General features: G+C 39.7%; 1 protein-coding gene across 2 annotated transcripts; it reads left to right on the top strand.

The window, feature by feature from the left end:
* Nucleotides 1-434: 434 nt before the first annotated feature.
* CRK (CRK proto-oncogene, adaptor protein) lies at nucleotides 435-19,965 on the top strand. 2 transcript variants are annotated; one of them, XM_065647310.1, is made up of 3 exons: nucleotides 435-775; nucleotides 8,430-8,965; nucleotides 14,786-19,965. In XM_065647310.1, exons 1-3 carry the CDS (start codon nucleotides 532-534, stop codon nucleotides 14,921-14,923), a joined length of 918 nt encoding a protein of 305 aa, XP_065503382.1. In that variant the 5' UTR covers nucleotides 435-531; the 3' UTR covers nucleotides 14,924-19,965. The 2 variants fall into 2 exon arrangements, with proteins under 2 accessions (XP_065503382.1, XP_065503383.1); XM_065647311.1 differs by having other exon boundaries at nucleotides 8,430-8,795; nucleotides 14,786-14,874.
* The last annotated feature ends 568 nt before the right edge of the window (nucleotides 19,966-20,533 follow it).

Genomic DNA, 20,533 nt, shown 5'->3' with positions numbered 1-20,533 from the left:
CCCTCCTGAGGGATGCAGCAACCAGAGACAAGTCCTGGCCCACCCCCGGGGTGGAGGCCGGGCTACACCAGCGCCCTCAGCCCCGCTTTCCGCCGGGCCGGGAGAGAGAGAAAGAGAGAGGCCGCCGGGACAGCAATGGGAAGGCGTGAGGAGAGACCGGCCCTGGAGGCGGTCGCTGGTGCACTCAGGTACTCAGAGCAGCCCATCCGGTGGCGGACAGCCCTCGCCGACACCCTCACAAGGAGCCAAGACACCTCACGGCTCCGCCTCTCCCCTCGGCGCCGCGTTCCCGCCTCCCCCTCCAGCCCTCACCGCGCATGCGCGCGGCGCAACCACCGCCCCTCCGCAGCCCCGCCCCGGGCCGCGCGCGGAGATGACGCCACGCCCTTCCCTACGTCTCCCTCGTGCGGTCACATCCGGTAGGTGAGGTCAGGGCAGGGGCCGCCATTTTGGGTGGCAGGGCTGGGCGCGGAGCGGGGGCACCGCGGTGGAGGGGGGGCAGCGAGTGCGGCCTGCGGGCGGGCGGCCCCCATGGCCGGGCAGTTCGACTCCGAGGACCGGGCGAGCTGGTACTGGGGGCGGCTGAGCCGGGCCGAGGCGGTGTCGCTGCTGCAGGGGCAGCGCCACGGGACCTTCCTGGTGCGCGATTCGGGCACCATCCCCGGCGACTTCGTGCTCTCGGTGTCCGAGAGCTCCCGCGTCTCGCACTACATCGTCAACAGCCTGGGGCCGGCGGGAGGCCGGCGGGCCGGCGGCGAGGGCCCTGGGGCCCCGGGTGAGTGACCCCCAGGGCTGGCGGGGCAGCGGGGGCAGCCGGGCCCCGGCCCGCGCCTCCCCACGGGCGGCTCCGCTCCGCTCCCCTCCCGGGCGGGGTTTTCCAGGCCTGAAGCTCTTTGTAGTGGAATTAAGTCGCGTTTTGCAGCTCCTGAGTGAGCTGAGCCGGCTGTCCGCACCTGCCTTCCAGCGACCCGGTCTAGTTAAACATACCGGAAAGATCCTGCAGCCGCAGCGCTCACAGGGGGCTTTTGTTTTCATAAAGCAGTTAATAATTTTGCGTGTCATCGCAGCTTGGGGTGGTTCTGTGGAAGTGTCATCGAAAAGTCTGAATTCTGACAAGATGACTTTGTATTAGAAGGCAGACTGAGGCTAAATTTTGAGTCACAGATCAAAGTAATATGTGCACAGTAGTGAGAACTATTTGAGAATGTAAAGTCAATTGTTCCTTTAAATTAACAGATATTAAGTTCAATTTTTTTTTTCCCCCGTGTGTTGAGAGGAAAGGTTTGGTACTATTCCTCAACAACCTAACATCTGATATGATAACAATGTTTTCAAGGCTCATAGAGCAGAATATCCTGATTGTGTCAGAGAGAAAACTGTACCATGAGAAGCAGCATTTTTGCAGGTACAAGTGTAACTAGATGAACAAGAGCCACCAGCAACGCCGTGTCCTGAGACGTGTAAGAACGTGTGACACAAAGGCAGCAATATCCCTGCTGGGGCATTACTGAAATTGGTAGCAGAACTACTCAGGTTTGAATATTAATGCACACAAAATGCTGTGAGCATATTGCTCAGCATCTTGGAAAGGAACCGCTACGTAATTTTGAAGCACAGTAAACCTATGTAATAAGAGCTTTGGTGAACTTATTTGGCGGAAAGCAAACAGTGTATGAATTGCTACTAGACAGTCACTTTCTGATGTAAATCTGTGGTTGGAATAAGAGACCTGTGTTGGGAAGATGCAACAATACTTGTTATAGAAAAGATTTTTCGGTCTCTGCACAGGCTGTAGTTGACTGAGGAGGAGATAATCTAAGAAAAAATAAACCTGTTGCCAGTGGGTTTGCACTGTTACACAGTAATTTTCCCCTGCTCAGGGGAACATTTCAAATTGGCAAATTTGGGAAAGCCTGAAGTCACATATTTGTCCCAGGAACCTACTTCAGCTGCAGGGTGCGTTCAAGTAACAAAAAGCTCCGCAAGGTGGAAGTTGAAGGTGGCTGAATTCAGCTGGAAGTGGAAGTTGTTACTGCTGTGGGTAGTAAAATGGTTTGCCACAAGATGTGGTGGAATCCCCGTTGTTTCATGTCTGTGAAGACAGAGGTTTATTGCCGTAGGTTTGCAGACGCTTGATGCGGGAATTGTTGAAATGCGTGGCTGGTGTTACATAGAGCAGAATAAGTTACGGGGGTGGTTTGTTGTGGAATCCAGCCTATCTGGATTTTAAAGACAGTAGTGATGAAAAACACTGGAGTATGTGTGCCTTCTGGGCAGTTGTTTTCTGGAATCTCTGGAAAAACAGTGTTTTTCCTGTTCGTGTGGTATCACTTTAGTACGCAACCATTCTAACTTTTCTTATTGTGTTACATTCTTAAGCTCAGTAATGTTTTGTGGCATTCTATGGGCTGGCTTGTGTTATGAGCGTGAAAACATTCTGGAGTTTTGGTGTTCTTTTTAAAAACCGTTAGATGCCCTTCAGGTAATTATCTTCTCTTTTAAATGTTTATCTGTTTTAGAAGAGTAGCTCCTGTTGTAGCTGTGTAGGCTGTTGGCACATTAGGCTTAATATATGTTAAAAAGTATAATTATGTTTTGGCTGGTCTCTTTTTTTATTTCTTTTTTTCTCCTGGATGTTATGAGGGAAGGTGACACATCACTCCTGCACCACAGATACTCCTATGCTGAGATTTTAGTAGTTTTAAATAAATTATGCCTCCGTGCTGATATTGCTCTTTTCACACTCAAACCAATGAAAGAAGGCACGAGGGTGTGTGTATTAAATTCTACTTGAAGTGTAATTAAGTGTTTCTTTCAGAAAAAAGTAAGTGGAGGGATGTTCTGCAATGGGAGGGAGATGGAAACATTGGTAGAAGATTTCACATTTGGCTAGGGAAGTTAATGCAGTAAAATGAGGTAAATGTTTGCAAATTGTCATGCTTATTTATTGTGGTCAAGCTAAAACATTAGGAAGAACAACTTTACTATGTTAATTGTATGGTATAGGGTTTTTTTAACAATTGATTGGCAAATGCACGCTTCTCACTGGGAAATCTAAATATGCCAGATCAGGTTCTGAGGTTGATTTTTGTTGGTCTGTGTGTGTGCAGTTCGCGACTGCTCTAACACTGCTGTGTGCAGATACAGAGTCGATGAGATGAGGAGCTTTGGCTTCTCTAATATAAAAAGCCACAGTGTCACAAAAATGTGATACTTTCTCCCATTTCTAAAATATAAAACTTGCTAACTTTTTGTTACATTCACCTTTTGCCTGATGTGCTGCAGTTTGTAAATTCTTGCAGGTCTGTTTTCAGCATAAGGGAAAAATAATTCATCAGAACTTCTCAAAATAGCCATGTCTTCCTGAAATGTTTTAAGGCTGCTAAAACAAAATAGGATAAATCACTGAATTATGGGAAAGAAAAACACTCTCTTTCCAGTGGAGTTGGAGATTAACAACTGAATTGGAATTAGGTTATAGTTTGTGATGAAATATCACAGTCAGAGGCTAAAGAAATCTCAAATGAGACAAAATACTCCATACAGGAATTAGCATGGTAATGGACAATAGAGGAAATACTTAAATACATCATATATTTGCAATTTGACATATGAGTCCAGAGTAAAAATGTATGACATGCACTAAAACAAAATGCCTAAAATAGCTAAAGAAAGATATGCTTTCTGTTGAAAGTATAGTATAATAAAGCCAGCAACCTTAAGAGTTGTAAAATTTGTCTCTCTAGCATAGGAAAGCGTAACAGATACAGTGTGGAAGCTGGTATTTTCAATAAGTATGCATTTTAACAACATGCTGCTGAACTTGCGCTTCTAAATCACATCCATTGTGACTTTAAAAATTCAGACTATACTTCCTGGAATCATGTAATCTTCACATAATGGTATCCATACTCGGCTCTATATGAAACGGCTTTAGATATGTGTGAGCAGTGCGGTTTAACTCTGACACTTGAAGGTATTTTTGGGGTCTGGTTTTTTTTTATATATATTAAGGTCTTAAAATGCAAACTATTGGAAGCTTGGAAAGTGTACGAATTAGACATCTACTTTTCTCTCATCCTCTGATTATCTGCAGAAATGACAATACGTAACTTCTGTAAGAACATTTTGTTGGTGTGCTTAGAGCTCTTCTCAGGGGCCAGTGAATGGGGTTTTACTGGTTTTATAGAGTTCATGGGTACTGATTTTTTTTTTTTTTTTTTTTTTCGTTGTCTTTTTGCTCAGGCATGAATAAGGAGGTATTTAAGAACAAGGAATAAAGGTCTCCCAGTGGGGGAAGCACACAGGCTGGAATGTGATGCTTTCATAGCAGAGCTCCCATACGCTGCAGGAGGAAACTGGCTGACATCCCTGTGCTGTCTTCCTCTGAAATGAGAGCCTTGTGTCTCAGTACCCTGCATGACAAGAACAGCTTTCCTTGCCCAGAACATACTTTAGAAATTGTGGGGGAAAGGAGGCATCTCACAGACTAGATCTAGAAACAAAAATGAAAACCCGTATTTCTATGAGGTCTTCCCTGCCCTGAAAAGGAAAGCTTACCAGTGCTTTGGAATAAAGGGCAAACTGCTGAGTGGCACTAACGCAGTTGGAGTGAAGAGCGACATGTAAAAGCTCTGAGACGTCTGAGAAAGTGAAAAGTTGTTTTGTGGTTATGCCACCTGCCCACACTCTCAAAAAGTAGAATATTAGGTGTTTTATACCGCTACTTCCCCAGTATCTGTACAATATTTAAAACATACATAAGCAATCTTTTCCAGGCTGTCATGAAGCCAACATGGTGTGAAAGTGTTTTTTCAGGAGGGAAGGTGCGGCGTAAAGAGAGAGCTGATAGGGTCCAGATTTGAAACTTTCTTTAATTTTGGGACATTTGGATTTTAACTCTTTCCTCACCTTCCTGAGAGCAGAGGTTTCACTAGCTGTTCTGACACACTAAAATGCATGGAATCCGGTTAAGTCCCAGCACAGATGGAGCTAGGATGGAATAAGTAAGAAAGATGATAGTCAGCCCTTTGTGCTTCTCATTCAAAAGAGTCGTCTTAAAGAGCGGAGCGGTGCTGCTGGTAGAGGTGTGAGCTGAGCAGCTATTTCTCCTGCGACAGTGCAGAGCTGGGGACAAGGGAAGAGAATTTCTAGAGCTCTGGTTGTCCAACTTTAATAGGAAGTGACTAAAGTTCCTCCAGTAGCCAGACTTAACCTTTACACGCCTTCTCTTCCTGAGAGCCCTCAGAAGATACGAACAATGTGCTGCTCAGACTTGTGCTTTCAAAAAAACTGTTCCAGAATCGTGCAGGAAAACAACTGTACTTCTCCAACAACCACTCGCCTTGTTGCTGTAACTCGTTCTTGTGGTAGATCTTGCCTTAATTTTTCCGTTGGCCTACAGGAATGAGAAGTGTTTCATTTCAAACAAGAAGCTGAGGAATTCCTCTGAGCCCGAAATCTGTTAATCTTTGGATTTCATTATACCAGGGAGTGACAAAACTTCGAAGCCCACAGTGAATAGAATTATTTCCTTGCTAAGTAAGTGAGCATTCGGCTCATTACCTTTTAGCTGAACAAGGGTACACACAAACGACTTAACCTGATGGAGAGTTTACTGCCTGCTTGGTAAGGTGTAGTTGTATTTTATTTCCAGCCTGCAACTTTCTACTGTTTAGTCCTTTTTCTGCCTGTTTTAGCTGGATTTACAAGTCATCTATGTAAATTCTCCAGTAACCAGGTCACCTCCTTTATGTTCTTTGGTAATTAATTTGGATTCAGCTTGTACATTTCTTGTTGCAAAGAGCTTTCCCGTGCCTTTGATTTTTGTAACTACTTTCTGTTTTCTTTTAAAACAAAAGCATCAGAAGTGCATCTTACCACATGGGAGTGTTCTCTTCGTGTTCTCTGTTCTGATGCTTATCTATTTGTCCGGTCAAGGATTGCATTCATCTTTCTGATCCTACAATGTATTTGGAGGGTCTGTGTTCTCATTCTTCTTCAATTCTCCAAAATGTCTTTTAGAATGTGATTTTCCATGATACGGTATGTTGATTTCAGTCTCTTCTCCATACATAAGGTTCCAGTGGACTTTCCTCTTAGAGTCTGACTTTGCTTTTATTCAGGTACATTTGGCAGCTCTTTCAGGCTGTTATGTATTAATTCAAGAGGGTGAACCTGTTTAAAAGAAAAATTTAAAAAATAATAATTAAAAAAAACCAGCGCAAAACCCCTGCTCATTTCCTATGAGTTTAAGATTTTTCTATGTATATTTACTTTGCTGGAGACAGACATCTCATCCTCCTGACTGATTCAGTTCATAGCAGGTTTTACAAAGGTAAATTAGTGTTTCAGACTCTAGATTTGTGTCATGTGAAATAAGTTCCGTGTCAGTCAACTAATCTGAGATTCAGTCTTCTCCATATTGACTTCAAAGATCTCTGCTGCCCTCATCCCCTAAAAGTTTCTATGACTTTTTCTTTTGACATGTGTCTACATAAGCCTTGATCCTTAAAGGTTCACATCTAAAATGGTAGCAGATATACGCTCATGTTTCTGTCACTGGGTTTGTTTGAAACTTGATGTCTATACCACTTATACAAAGCATCGTTTCCCACTTCCAGTGCTAGTCGAAGTGCAGAATTCCCAGGTCAAATTTTGTAGCAGACTTAAGCTGTTTTGAAGTGCTGTAGAGGTGCTGCCTGTCCAGCCAGAAGTTGTCTCCTGTGAGACCACAGAGCTTGGAAACTGCCACTGAGATTAAATTCCGGAGTTCTTGCAAGTCTAGAGCTGGAAGGTACATCTCATCAACAAAGGCTGAGAGGGTTTTGCATCTTTTCAGCATTATGCTTTGGGAGAATAAGGTGAAATCTTCTCTTTCTGTTCTGGGTTCCTATTTCTTACTGATATTTATACTAGCTTCCTTATCTCTCGGTGATGCCACTTTGTGTTTTGTGAGTTTGTTTGTAATTTTTTGAGGATATTGTGTTTTGGGGTTTGGCTCATTGCATTTGTGCTGATTTCTTTCGAAAGTCTTTTCAGGATTGTTAATGCATGCAAATGTGCATTTTCCAATGACTTAGTTCTGCTTCTTTGAATTTCCTGTAACCAGCTTCACTGATGTTCATGGTCCTTCAGGACACTTCAAAACTTATTTATCGGGTGTTCGTGTATGTTGATCTTATTGAATTTGCCCTTTTCTCTATTAGAACCCCCTTTTTGCTCTCTTGAAAGAACTTCTTGTAATGTTGGCTTTCTATGGTGACAGCGCTACTTTGAAGGGGGTTTTGGATCAGTGACAGCTTGAGGAATTCTTCTAGCTTTGTACTCGAGAGCTAAGTCTCGGAACTGTTAGATATTCCCTGCAGAGACACAGACTTGCAAAGTAAGCATCTCTTTCTTGCTAAAAGAGTTACTCATTAAAGCATAAATCTTTTCCTCTCCACTACCCTCCCCCAGCCTTCCACAATTCTTCCCATAGCTGATTACACAGTGTGTGGTGGAAATAGAACGTCGTGCGTGTTTTTCCCCAGCTGAGCCTGAAGAACATAAAATGGAAAAAAAGTGCAGCACACAGATTTAAAACTGAAATGGATACCTGCACTTTGATACTTCTAATGAACATCATCTGTATTTTAATGTATTTGAGGTCTGGATTCATAGTTTAGGCTCTATCTGACAAATAAGGCAAAGAAACAACAAGACTTGAGATCGAACACTGAATTATGTCCATTGTGAAAACTGATGGTGTTGCTTTGTGTTGCATAAAATATACATAATTTTCTCTAATGGTACTTTTTATCAAAATGAAAAATAACTTCATTTGCTCATTCACGTAAGTTGTTTGTCGCTGTGCTAAGCGGTTTTCTATAGTGTCCATGCCTTTAGCCCAAGATACTTTACAACAGGTAAATAACCATTATTGCAGTGTTGTCCTTTTGAAATAACTTTGAACTGCAAAAGAGAGGCTTTAAAAAAAACCAAACCAAAACCTCTGCCTGGAAATGGTACCAAAATTTAATTTGCTTTCTAGATTAGACTATAAAACAGGAAAAAAAGCAATTGTCTGATACTGAAAATTGTGTAGGCTCCTGAGAAATTCAGATGTACTGAACATCTTTATCTGTTGGGTCTGTATAACATTCAAGGAAACAAGGTATTTTTATCCTAATTCAGGAAGTCTGGCAATGCCAAACAGTTTCTTTTCTCCTTGACAAAATCTTTTAAAATAAAACTCTATCTATACAATCACAATAGTGCTGCCTTTGATTAGAATTACACAAACGAGCTGAATATGATGAGCGTTGATCTAAAGATGATCAAATTCAATATCAAGTTACTTATCTGTAAATGTATTAATCCTTTCAAATGTTTAATTTTCAGTTGTAACTGTTGTATGCTCTCTTTGACATATTGCCTTCTTCTTTCAGGGTTGAATCCCACCAGATTTCGAATAGGTGACCAAGAGTTTGATTCTTTGCCATCTTTACTGGAATTCTACAAAATACACTATTTGGACACTACAACCTTGATAGAACCAGTTTCCCGATCCAGGCAGAATAGCGGTGTTATCCTCAGGCAGGAGGAACATGAATATGTGCGAGCTCTCTTTGACTTTAATGGAAACGATGAAGAAGATCTTCCATTTAAGAAAGGAGACATACTGAAAATCTGGGATAAACCTGAAGAGCAATGGTGGAATGCAGAAGACAGCAATGGGAAGAGGGGAATGATACCTGTTCCTTACGTCGAGAAGTATAGACCACCTTCTGCTTCAGTATCTACTCTCTTTGGAGGTAACCAGGATAGTTCCCACCCACAGCCCCTGGGTGGGCCGGAGCCAGGGCCCTATGCCCAGCCCAGCATCAACACTCCGCTCCCTAACCTTCAGAATGGCCCTATTTATGCCCGGGTTATCCAGAAGCGAGTCCCTAATGCCTACGACAAGACAGCCTTGGCTTTGGAGGTACATAATGGGCAAAATTGAGAAAGAAGAGATCTGTTCAAGGGATTTCCCTTTCAATCACATGATAGTTTTGTAGGAATAAGAAAGGGAAAAGCATTGTAGTACTAGTTTTACATCGTGATTAATAAGTTATGGAAAAAGGCTTTTTTTTTTTTTTTAATTAATAAGTGACTAGAGTCACTTGTAGACTAGACTTTTATGAGAGCATGTTTAGGTTACTGAACCGATGTCATGTCTTTTGTTAAACATCACTAACATAATTGTTTCCCCATCCATGTTTTCACTTCTGAAGTCTTTATTTTAGGAGGGAGGGAGTGGGAACAGTTCATAAGTTGTGTGTCTGAACCTGTGTTCAGTGTGGCTTGCCTCACCCCGATCTTTAAAAGGTGTGCTGGGTTGTTTGTTCTGTTTTTTGTTTTGTTTTCTCAATCTGTCAGCAGTTTAAAAGCAATCAGTGGAAACATTGATAGTCACTTTAAAATTACACAGACTGAGATGATGATCACACATAGAGTTTTATTGTAACATCTTGGCCTCAAGCAGATTACTCTGGTTTTCAGTTTGTGAAGCAGGAACATGCATTACAGTTCATTAAAGAGGTCTCGTGTAAAGCAGTGACTGATGGATTACGATTTGTAATAAGGCAGTGAGTTTCCCGAAGTTTGATTCACTTACTGATATGATCAAGTACTTGTACATGCCTTTTTAGATTTTTTCCCCCCCCACTTAAAAAGGAGATCAGAGTTCTCTATCTACACGTCAGAAAGTTACTCCCCAAGTTACATTTGAGGAAATTGAGATGAAGGTATTTCCAGTGGCAGACCTTTGCCTTAGGATGATATGTAAATTGTATCCTTTAATCTAGGATTTCTTTGAGCTAAAGGCTCTGGAATTTCCTGATACCTAATTGACTTCCTGTTTATATAACATTTTAAGTACTTGGGAAAAAACAGTTTCTGTGCTGAGTCAGAGCATCTCCTCTTCACTCTCAAATACTTTGTTTAATCTTGCATAGCACAAAAGGCACTTCAGTATTTCAGTGATGTGGCAACTATAGGGATGTGTCTTTAGTACAGAGTTGGCAAATGCAGCACATCCTACAGATGGGATAACTGATGTACTTCCTGGGGATGTGAAATTATTCCACATTGCCGGTAAAAATTTGTCTAGTGAAGCAATGTAAATATATTCTGAGTTACTGTATGTTCTGTTACATTTCTGAATCAAAAGAGCGCCAGGATACAGAATGTAAATTTTTAGGTTGAGAAGCATGTATAGAAATTTATGTCAAACTCAATAATTCTGGGGAAATGCGAAGATTTTTAACCTTTGGACTTTAATACAGCCTAAAATGCTGTCTCTTTCCCTCTCTTTCTCACTCTTTCCACCCAGCCACATCCTGGAGCTTGGAAATATTCCTGGAAGTCTTTGTGAACTGTTTCAATTACCAGATGTTAGCTTTTCTTTGAGCCATTGGAGATTATGTTGTGGCACACTTATCAAAACCATTTGGTTTTCCTTCTGGATTTTGTTTTTAAGCTTTTATTTATTAGTGTGCTACCAGTGTTCTCTTAAGCTTAACTTCACATTTTATTTCACTTGAAAGGGAACCCCACAATACTTCCCAGCTCACAGTTTAGTAGCATGGAATGGAATAGAGGAAACGCTGATAATCTAGGCCGTCATAAGCAATGTTGAGTGAAAGCAAAATCCTTTATGTGCTAAAGAACAGCTTGTGAATGCCGTGGCTGATCTGTTAGTTCAGTCCTCCTCACTAAAACTCACGTGATCTGTCAACTGTGCTTTAGAAAGTGTAGTTTCATGGAGAGTCTCTCTCTGTTCTGAGCTAGTTTGTACTACTAGTGTCTTTTACTAACTCTTGATAGTAGGCTGGATAGCTGGAAGTTGTGGGAGGAGAAAATTGAGAAGTGTGTGGGCTCTGCCCATCTGTGTGAGGATGTAAGTAAGATTTATAGCGTCTTTTTACCTTTATATTAGGACAATGGCCTTTGTAGACCTTGCAAATACTTAGTAGTTGACATGTTGAACCTCTCGGTTAGGATGATGTATTCCTGTGTTGATACAGCTCTGCATTTAAGAAATGCAATAATAGTGGAGGTTCTTTATTCTGTATATAAGATTAGGAAATTTTAGTTTTAAAATTTAAGCCAATTTATCACTGCTTCTAGTAGGTCTTCCTAGCTTCTTTGAAGCTTTTATAATTTCAAATCACAATGTTACTGAGTTGCTTTCAATGTCTGTACTGGAAAAAATAGCAATATGCCCTTCATTTTCTCCAAGTTTTTCTTCATCCTGTCTATCAAAGCACTGTTTCTTGTTGTCTCCTTTTTTCACATTCCCTTTCACTTTGTGGTGTTCCTTCTCTGTGTATTTAGAGATCTCTTCCTTAGATAACTTAGTAGAAATTATTATGCAAATCTTATCAGTCCATTTTTGCCCAGACCTCTTAATAACTATAAATATAGAAAGTGGGATTCTTTCCAAATGAAAACTCTTATCCTTAAATCTGGCAATATTCATGCGTGGGGGTGGATCCCACTGTGTCTCTTAGGAAAATAGATTCTTAACATCAAACATTTTTGGCCCAAATTGCAAACAGAGTGTCTGTTCTGTTATTTTTAGACTGACATGGTTTTGAAGGGCTCAGGGAAGGAGGATCAGAGAAAATGATGTTCTAATAAAGGCTGTGCTGTATTACAGAAAAAAGATTCAGCAGCAGAAGCTAAGTTTTATTTTGCTTGTAACTGGACCTATTTGAGGAGTTGTCAGTCTGTATTAGCTAAGAGAAAAGAGAGGAAAAAAAGGGAAGATCTATGTGGTGAATGAGACTGAGATCGATCGATTTATGTTTTTTCTTTGCAACAGTAGCAGAACTCTGCCATCTTGACCTTACCAAAGAGGAGTACTTGGAATAAAACCACAGCATACAGAAGCCTTCACATGAACCTTCAGTTTTGCTTTGAAGCATGTGGGATGTATTTAGTTTTAAAACTTCTGATGAAGACTGAGACAAATCTGGTTTTGTAGCAGGGTACAGTGTTGGTCTTGAGGTGCTGTGCTTGGTGGGATGGTGAACAATAACACTAATGATACCATAAGTCAGTGTTAAAGGGAGAATTCAGAGTCCGCATCTGGTCTAAATGTTTTAAAATTCCAGCACTTGTAGTAATGAGGTGTTTTTTTAAAATTTCTCTGATGTCTTCAGGACAGTACTTGAATTATAGATTAATATGCAGAATTTCAAAGCAGATCTAGAAAGATCTATTAAGTTATTAAGGAACTAATGGAGCCATTTTATTAAGGTAACATTTGTGAAATGATGCATGTTTACTTAAAGTCAGTCCTACTTTGATAGGTGTAAAGATATATATATATAAATGAAATGTGAATGAGAGATTGTATCAGAGAGACTGGTTGCTAAATGAAATTACTGTAATGGTTAAAAAGGAATATTTAACCTCAGAGGTCTCTCCTCTTCTAACAATTATTGAAATGGAAATTCTGGGTGTAGCTTCTTATAGTAAGGAGAATTTATACATGGATGTCCCTTTGCTTCAATGGCCCTGAAACACCCTTGGAAACGAAACAAACAGCTATGGGATGGCAGTGAGGGGGTGTCACAGGCTTCCCACGTGCTAACACACTATCCTTGCACTGTCGAACCCACCTTTTGCAGGTGAGTTTGTCATAAGGTATCCAAGATAAACTCTCTATGAACATAGTGTGTGATATTCATGGAGAGTGCAGAGGTCAGCAGTCTAAGAAAAATATTTTGCAGATAGTGAGCTACGTGCAACTTGTGCTTTTTCTTTCTTTATGTGTTGTAGGTTATATACTTTTCTGTTGAAGGCTGGTACATGGATTATATCCAAGTCTGAAGCAATTTAAAATTATCTAGGATAGTGTTCTCGTAATGGTTGTGAGTAGGAAATAAGATTTTTTTGCTTCTAGTATTGTCACATTTAATCTTATCCTTGTTAAATTATGCTGATGACCAAAACAATACATCAGCTATATTTTTATTGGTACAATCCCCCAGTGATTATTAGCAGTAGCAAAATTCTACATATTGCATGACTAAATTCATAAAGAGCTGAAACTAGTGTTCAGTAGTTGAGGAAGGCTGCTTTTTTTCCTCGAGCAAGTACATAAGAGGGTTTCCTTTAAAATATGATTTATTAAAATGTCTGTACTAATGAGTACAAAAGGAAAAAAATTAAGCTACAGCAAGAGTCCCAAGCGTGCCTCTCATTAAAAGATAAATAATCATCAGAAGAAGCTTAATTAAATGTCCATGTAGTGGTTTGAATTTATGAACTGTTAAAAGCTGTTCTGGCAAAAGATTGCAAGTGATTAAAACCTGTAAAGTTAATGGGGATTGCTAACACCTTAAATTGTTTTCCTGGTTCTTCATTCACTGCCTGGAAAGTGAGAATAATGACATTCTGGTTTGGATGAATTTGGAACACAGTGGTGAGCATCTGTAAACTGGTAACTGTATATTCAGTGAATTTCTGCATGAAATGCAGTAAGGCTTGCGGCCATGCCTTGAGAGTTTATTTACAGTATTAGTGAAAGAAAATAGAGTATATCTATTCCGAAAGCATTCTCTATCTGTGACCCAGGAAGAATTCTGAAAACTATTGTATGTTACTTATAAATAAGATTGGTAAAATTCTGCATAGGGGGGTAGAAATGGGTAGACAGCTTTTCAGTGTTGCATTTATTAACTCTCCAGTGACTGTCTTTACAATGTAAATTGTGCTTTCTTAGGCTGTATAAGCGCTACTTAATAAAGAACCTTTCAAGATTCAATAGAGTTGGGGACTGATTAGGCCTAGACTTGTGGCCCCAACTTTTGAACTACATGACTACACAGCCTTGGGAAAGTGACTGCTGTGTAGCTTTCCACCTTTGTCACTGGGAGACAATACCTTTAGAATTGGTTATGTGAAGATTAGGTTGGAGATTAGAATATGAGATATTACTGTGCTTTTATTTAGTGTAGTACATTATAACTGGATACTTTAAAACTAGAGCATATTGTTTCATCCGTCCATAGTAACCATTCTTTTATTTTTCTAGCCAAACAATTCAGGTATCAGAGGGAGAGGGCATCAGTTGCCTTTACTAAACCCATGGAATTTATTTATGTGAGAAATCCATGGTGGACAAGACTGAAAGATCATCTGGCCTTGCCTCTGGTAGTAGCTGGTTATGGAAGTGGATGCTCAGAGTAAGAACAGAGTAGTCTTATGGCACTACTTATTCCCCTGCGTATTCTCACAACGTTTTATATCTGTGGATATGTGTGTGTGTGTGTGTGTGTATATATCTCCTATTTATCCAGAACTTTTTCAATACTACCTGAAAAGCACTTAGTGGAATTTCAAAATTAAAGGGCAGTTTAGCTTGCAAGCCTTGCCTCAGCTAACGAGGCTGTTGATGCAGTACAAACCTCCGTCAGTTCAGTGAGATGCGTTTCTTGGGACAGCAGCTGATTTCAAGTCCCAAGAGTGCTCTGAAAGATCCGTGTTGGATTGCAGGCTTCAATTTAGGCACTTCTCACCTAATGTAGGTACGCGGTAGTTCTCACCAAATGTAGGTTCACTTCTTTCTCTCTACTTTCTTCACGAGTGAATAACGTCGGCTGATGTGTCAAAAATGGTCAAGACTAAAACTACTTTTTATAGAAGTGTGTCTGGTACGCTTGGGTGATATGAAACCAGAGGGGAGGGGCAACAGCTCATCCCATGTGTTTTTATGAATTGTAACAATTCCTTATTTCTTATCCTGCAGGTCGGTGAGCTGGTGAAGGTCACAAAGATTAACGTGAGTGGTCAGTGGGAAGGAGAATGTAATGGCAGACGTGGTCACTTTCCATTCACACATGTCCGCCTCCTGGATCAACAGAATCCTGATGAGGACTTCAGCTGAGTGTGGCTCAACAGTTGCGCTTACAGATGGGAACAATCTCAACTTGTTTTTATTGCAGATGCCGTCAAGACTATGTTCCAACAGATGTTGAAAGCGGTATTGCTTGTCTAAGCATTCTGATAATCTGCAAACCCCTGGGACTGAACACCACCATTCCTTAATTCAAGGGTCATGTAATTCAGGGTACGACAGTAGATAACTTGTGTGTCAAGTGGCAGAACTAGTACATGATTATAGGTTGTAATGCCTGCTTATGTCCATGTGCACGGCAGACTGGACCTTGCCAGCAGCAGCAGTTGGAGAAAGCAGTAATGTAGGTGTTACAATAACATTTAGAGCTCTCTCCAGCTGTATTGCTTATGTTGCTTCTTCCTCAGGCAATGAACATGAACCTTAGACAATTCAATACATAGAAATGTCACAAATTTATCCTGGAGCTTTCTCCGTGGTTTTTTTTTTTTTTTTTTTACATCCTGAATTCTCTGTCCTGGGAAGGCTACATAGTACTTTGTATGGTCAGTTAACTATGCACAGTACAGGTTTATGTAGAGCCCGTTGGGGACAGCCTTACGATATACAGATGCTTACCATTTTAATGGTAAATGACAGATCGAATCAGCTTCGGAATTCTAGAAGTTTGTGGACACTAGATTGATTTCTTCAGTACTGTTGATGCTTCAAACATAGCAGCTGATTTTAAATTAAAATTTCTATTAACACACCACTATCTCTTACCCGTAAATATAAGGCTTATGGAAGTCTAAACATCCATATCAGTGCTGAAAAATACGTGCATAGCACTTTAATGCATAGCTTTAAAGCAGTGTTTGATTCACTAAATATACTAAAATATTGACACTGCTTTCCAATAGAACTAAATTATATAGGGCCAGTTTAATTTTTCTAGAATTCTTCAATACTCCTATTGTACAATACTCTTACAGTACAAATCAGTGTCAAACATGATGAACTGACAAACCAAATATTACTTTTCCTTTAAAGTTACTCTGGGGACTCTTCTGGTTTAATTCCCATCTGTAAAATATTTGATAGTGAATTCATGAGGATTTTATTTTTAATAAACTAATGGAAAATACTTGTGTGCTTCTGGATTGATTCTCAAAAGGCATAATAGAGTAAATATGGCTTCCTAGCTTATAATGAAAATCAGTGCATTGAATAGATGGTATTATGCACTGCTTGATTTTTTTTTTTGTCTCTTTTTCTAATTATCTAGTTTTCTCTAACACAAATCAGAATGGATTCAGTAAGTTTTGTAAACTGAAATGAAACACTGAAGTAACTATCCCTTGCCTGTACCCTGGATTGTTTTCCAAACACAGCACTCTAGTGACCAAACTTAAGCAAACAAATGTTGTCACTTTCACTACAGTGTAATCCATACAGAACCGCTTTTTTCAGAATAGTATCAGATGGAAAATATTGGTTTGGTTGATAGGAACCCTGTGAGCAGAATGGCTCAGCGGTTGCAAATGCTGCGAGGGCTCGTTCCCACTGCAAAGGCTGTTGCTGCAAGGCACCGACCTGTACAACACAATACTGGTAACACTTTACCTCAGAACTCTGTAACATGCTGGAAACGATAATATTTCTGTTCTATTTAAGTACTAGTTGTTTTGCTTCAAAACTAATCCATCAGCAAGTCTTGACTAATTTTCAGGTCCTGGGCACTCATATTCTGTAGACTAACGCCAGTGAACATTAATTGTTCTTTTCCATCACCGCTCTCCTAAGCACTACTGAAGGTGATTAGAAAACCGACGTGACAGTGGTGGCAGAAGGACGGTAACAAAGGAATTGCTGTGCTCTTCTAGCTTGGGTTGCTCTTATCGTTAGGGTGATATGCCAGTGATTGTGGGATCTCTTATAGTTTAGTACAAAATCCACTTTGAGGAAGAAAAAATTGAGAAGCTAACTCTAGGTTCTGTAACACATTGGTTTCTTTAAGGCTATTTTGTATTTTTCTTCTGACCTGGATATTTACTATGATTTTTAAAAATTTTTTTTTTTCAGTAGCTAAACTCTAAATAACAGACTTAATACTGAGTTTATCAGTTGCCCATATATGCTTATATTTTTCTTCAGGTATTGCAAAAGAAATATAATGAACTGTGTGTTCTTAGAGTAACATGGTTTGTTCTGAAGTATTTTTTCTAATTGCAATTAATGAAAGCCCATATGTTTGTACCTTTCCAATCAGCAATTACTTTAAGATACCAAAAGAACTTTTTTCTGAAAGAAATTGTTATGCAAATTTTGCCCTTTTAATATGAAAGACATAAATGGAATTAACTTGCAAATACCCTGCAGATTTTGTAGATGTGGGTTTTAAGACTGTATAAATTGCGAATAATCGCACACTTTGAAAGAGAGGAAAAAAAAACCAAACTAGAGGAGTCTTAATAGCTGCTGTTGCACTAGAATCCTAAGTTCTTGTCAAGCAATTTTTCTTAGTCAACTGATACATTAATGCAACTGTTTTCCACTATTTAGTTCTAAGCCAAAATGTGATTTTGTTTCATAGGTGATAGAAGTGAATATGTTTGCAGTTGGATGAAATAGACATTTCAACTTATCAAGCTCTTAAAGGAAAATAGGTAGAACATATGTTCATGAACATGTAGATTAAATCCTTTTGTGGCCTTTGTTTATCCTCTTCTATTTGTTCCCTCCCTTCTCCCCCATGCGTGCAAAAAATCATTGCTAAGAATGTCGGTCACAATCTTTTGTCTCTACTTGGCTGTGGTTTTGGTCTCTTGTGCATAGGCAGGTGTTAGAACTAGAATAATCATTTCTAGAAATACACCGTGAAAGCAGAATGCTCAATTACACTGTGTTCTTCTGGTGCATTTACACATTATATCACACTAAAAAGTACAACTGGCTGCTATGGTTTTTTAATATATATTTCATTTTGGTAAACCCCAGCCTTTTTACTAATATTTGACCTGGTTAAATCTTGTTAATCTGTTTTAATTGTATTTGTTAATAATGCAAATATTTCTAATCATCTTAAAACACTTCGTTTTTGTTAATGGTTTTGGGGAAGGATTCTAACCAAACCAGTTTGAAGAAAAATATGAACATGTGCCATTGTATTATAACACTATCCACTTTCTTGACAGTTAAAGTCTTTTTTTATTTTTTTGTAGCATGTAATGTATATGTTCATAGTACGTGAAGTAAATAAAAGTATAGCAAAAACTTGGACTTCGTGTCATTCTCAATCAGCTGTCATTGGAATACTGGCATTTACTAATGTAAAAATAGAACTGCAGGTATGGCCATTTTTAATTGGCCGTACTTACATGAAAACAATTCAACATAAGACCTGCAGAAGTAAGACAAACCAAGGTAACTAAAATAACTTTTCAAGCAGTAAAATACAGCTTTTTTGAAACAAGGTGACTTTCTGTAATCAGCTGAGTTGCTTGAGTCAAGGGAGTGGAGGAAAAAGTATATTCTTACTGCAGAAGGTGACTCGTGAGGAATGTTAAGGTGAGATACTGTAGCTATTAGTGTCACTGCTACCTACACAGGTGTATCAGGAGATAGTTTGAGGATTCTTTGGATGGTGTGTGTCTATTTTAAAGATAAAAAGCTGTTCGTTCATTCTTAGAATTATCAGTAAAAACATACATTAAGTATAAAAATCAATACTACCAAGAATCTCCCACTGGACTCAAGTGCAACATTACCTGTTAAATGAGTGACTTTGCATTTAAGCGTACTGAGATGCCAGCCATGTTTTCCTGTCATGTCTCCACACAATAAAGATTATTCTATCAGTTTCAGATGGAAAAAAAAAAATAGGTAAAAGTACTTCCCACAGCTTTGCTCCAGTGTTCATACAAGTTGGCTGCAGCAGAGCTGCAATCCAAGGGTGCCTTTTAATGAGATTATCTGAGATAATTTTAAGAGCTCACTGCAGTCAAAAGGAAGAGGTTTTATACACCTTTCCACGCTGCCCTGAAAGCCACATCCTGCTGCTTGACCTCAGACTGGTATTTGCAGAACTTCTCTGTGAGCTGATGTTAACATGGGGCTCATGTAGAAAACTATCGGCCCTGCTTTCCTTTCACCCTCCTTCCGGCGATGGTTTTCAGCTGCAGTAGTGGTTGAATCAACTCATGTAACAGTTGAGGGTGCAAGGGACAAGCAAGGATTGCCATTAGCAAATGATGCTTTCAGTATTTCCCTGCATTAGACTGCTTACTCCTCAGGCTTCCCAAATCCCAGACCAGTTTCTAAGTATTTACATGGCCACCTGTAATGAGTGCATTCAAAAATATTTGAAGTATTTAGACACAATGCTGTAATTCAGCAAGTGCATGAAGTCCGGCGTGTATCTCACGTTTGGCAAATAAATATGCTTAAAGTGGCCTGGTTTATTTATCTTGTTGAGCTCTCTACAACTTCAGTACCTGCTGAACATGAGGATCACAGAAAAGTTCCTAAATAGATGCAAATCTAATTTATTATGCAGATCTCTCCATACAAAACTAATCTCAGTTGCTGGAATAATAGACTTTTATGGTCAAGATTTATGAAGTGCACAGGTGATTTGCAAGTCACAATGAGTTTTAGCGTATTTACCAAATGTATGGTGACTCTCTACTGCTGGGATCTTTTGGGTGCCTACCAGAACTGCCTTGGTCATGGTACCGTGTATTTACAAACAATTCAGAGGTAAAGGCATACAATAATTCCCAATTTCAACAAAATCAGCATTTTCTGGTTGTGTTTCAACTAAACTGAAAATAGTAATTTATTTATTCTGGACTTGACACATAATTTTCACCTTAGTCCAGACATGCTAATATCTCTGTTTTTCCTTTTATGGAATTCTGATTAGATAATCCTGAAATTTGAAAAAGAGTTGTGGCCCAAAATGTCCCATGGAAGCAGACCATTGTTTTTCTGGGTAAGCAAACAGTGTTACAATAATCATTCTGTTACATTTTTAGCTTTATTTGTAAGAAAACAATACGGTTATGTTAATTTTACGTGTCCTAAAGCTCTTGTTCACCGACTGAAATGTGTTAAAACGAATCGGGAAACAATAAACTATTTTTTACAAATGTGCTTTGCGTGTGTGCCCCTCAGTCCCACATCAGGAGCCCATTTCAGCGGACACAATACAAAGGAGTAAATAGAAGGATACCTGACAGGACCTGCTCGGTCTCTGCTCTACATGCAGAATTCCAGAGGCCTTTGTGCAGTTCTGCACCTCAGGAGGGCTGGGAGACACTGGGAAAAGAGCGATAACGAGACTGTATTCACAGCTACCCCGAGCAAATACGTGAAGATTAAATTTATGCCAGCCGAACCTAATCCGTTTTAGTTTTCTCAAACCATTCTGATTTTGGAAATTGAGGCGTTTCCTCAATTACTGAAGTGTATGCTCCATTTTTTTTTCAGAAATACTCTGTGAGAACTTGAGAAACATTCGACTTCTAGTTCTTGTAGCCTCTTAAAACTGTGAAATTAGCATGTCCTACATTTTACACGGCAGAGATTGCAGAAATCCGCTAAATGGAACGTTCCGCCTTTCACTCATTTCTAGGTTCACCATTATGTGTGGAGCAT

This window comes from Caloenas nicobarica, chromosome 17 (genome assembly GCF_036013445.1).
Source record: "Caloenas nicobarica isolate bCalNic1 chromosome 17, bCalNic1.hap1, whole genome shotgun sequence".
Taxonomy (NCBI): Eukaryota; Metazoa; Chordata; class Aves; order Columbiformes; family Columbidae; genus Caloenas; species Caloenas nicobarica.
Note: the sequence above shows the minus strand (reverse complement) of the source record. Positions and strands in the feature narration are given on the sequence as shown.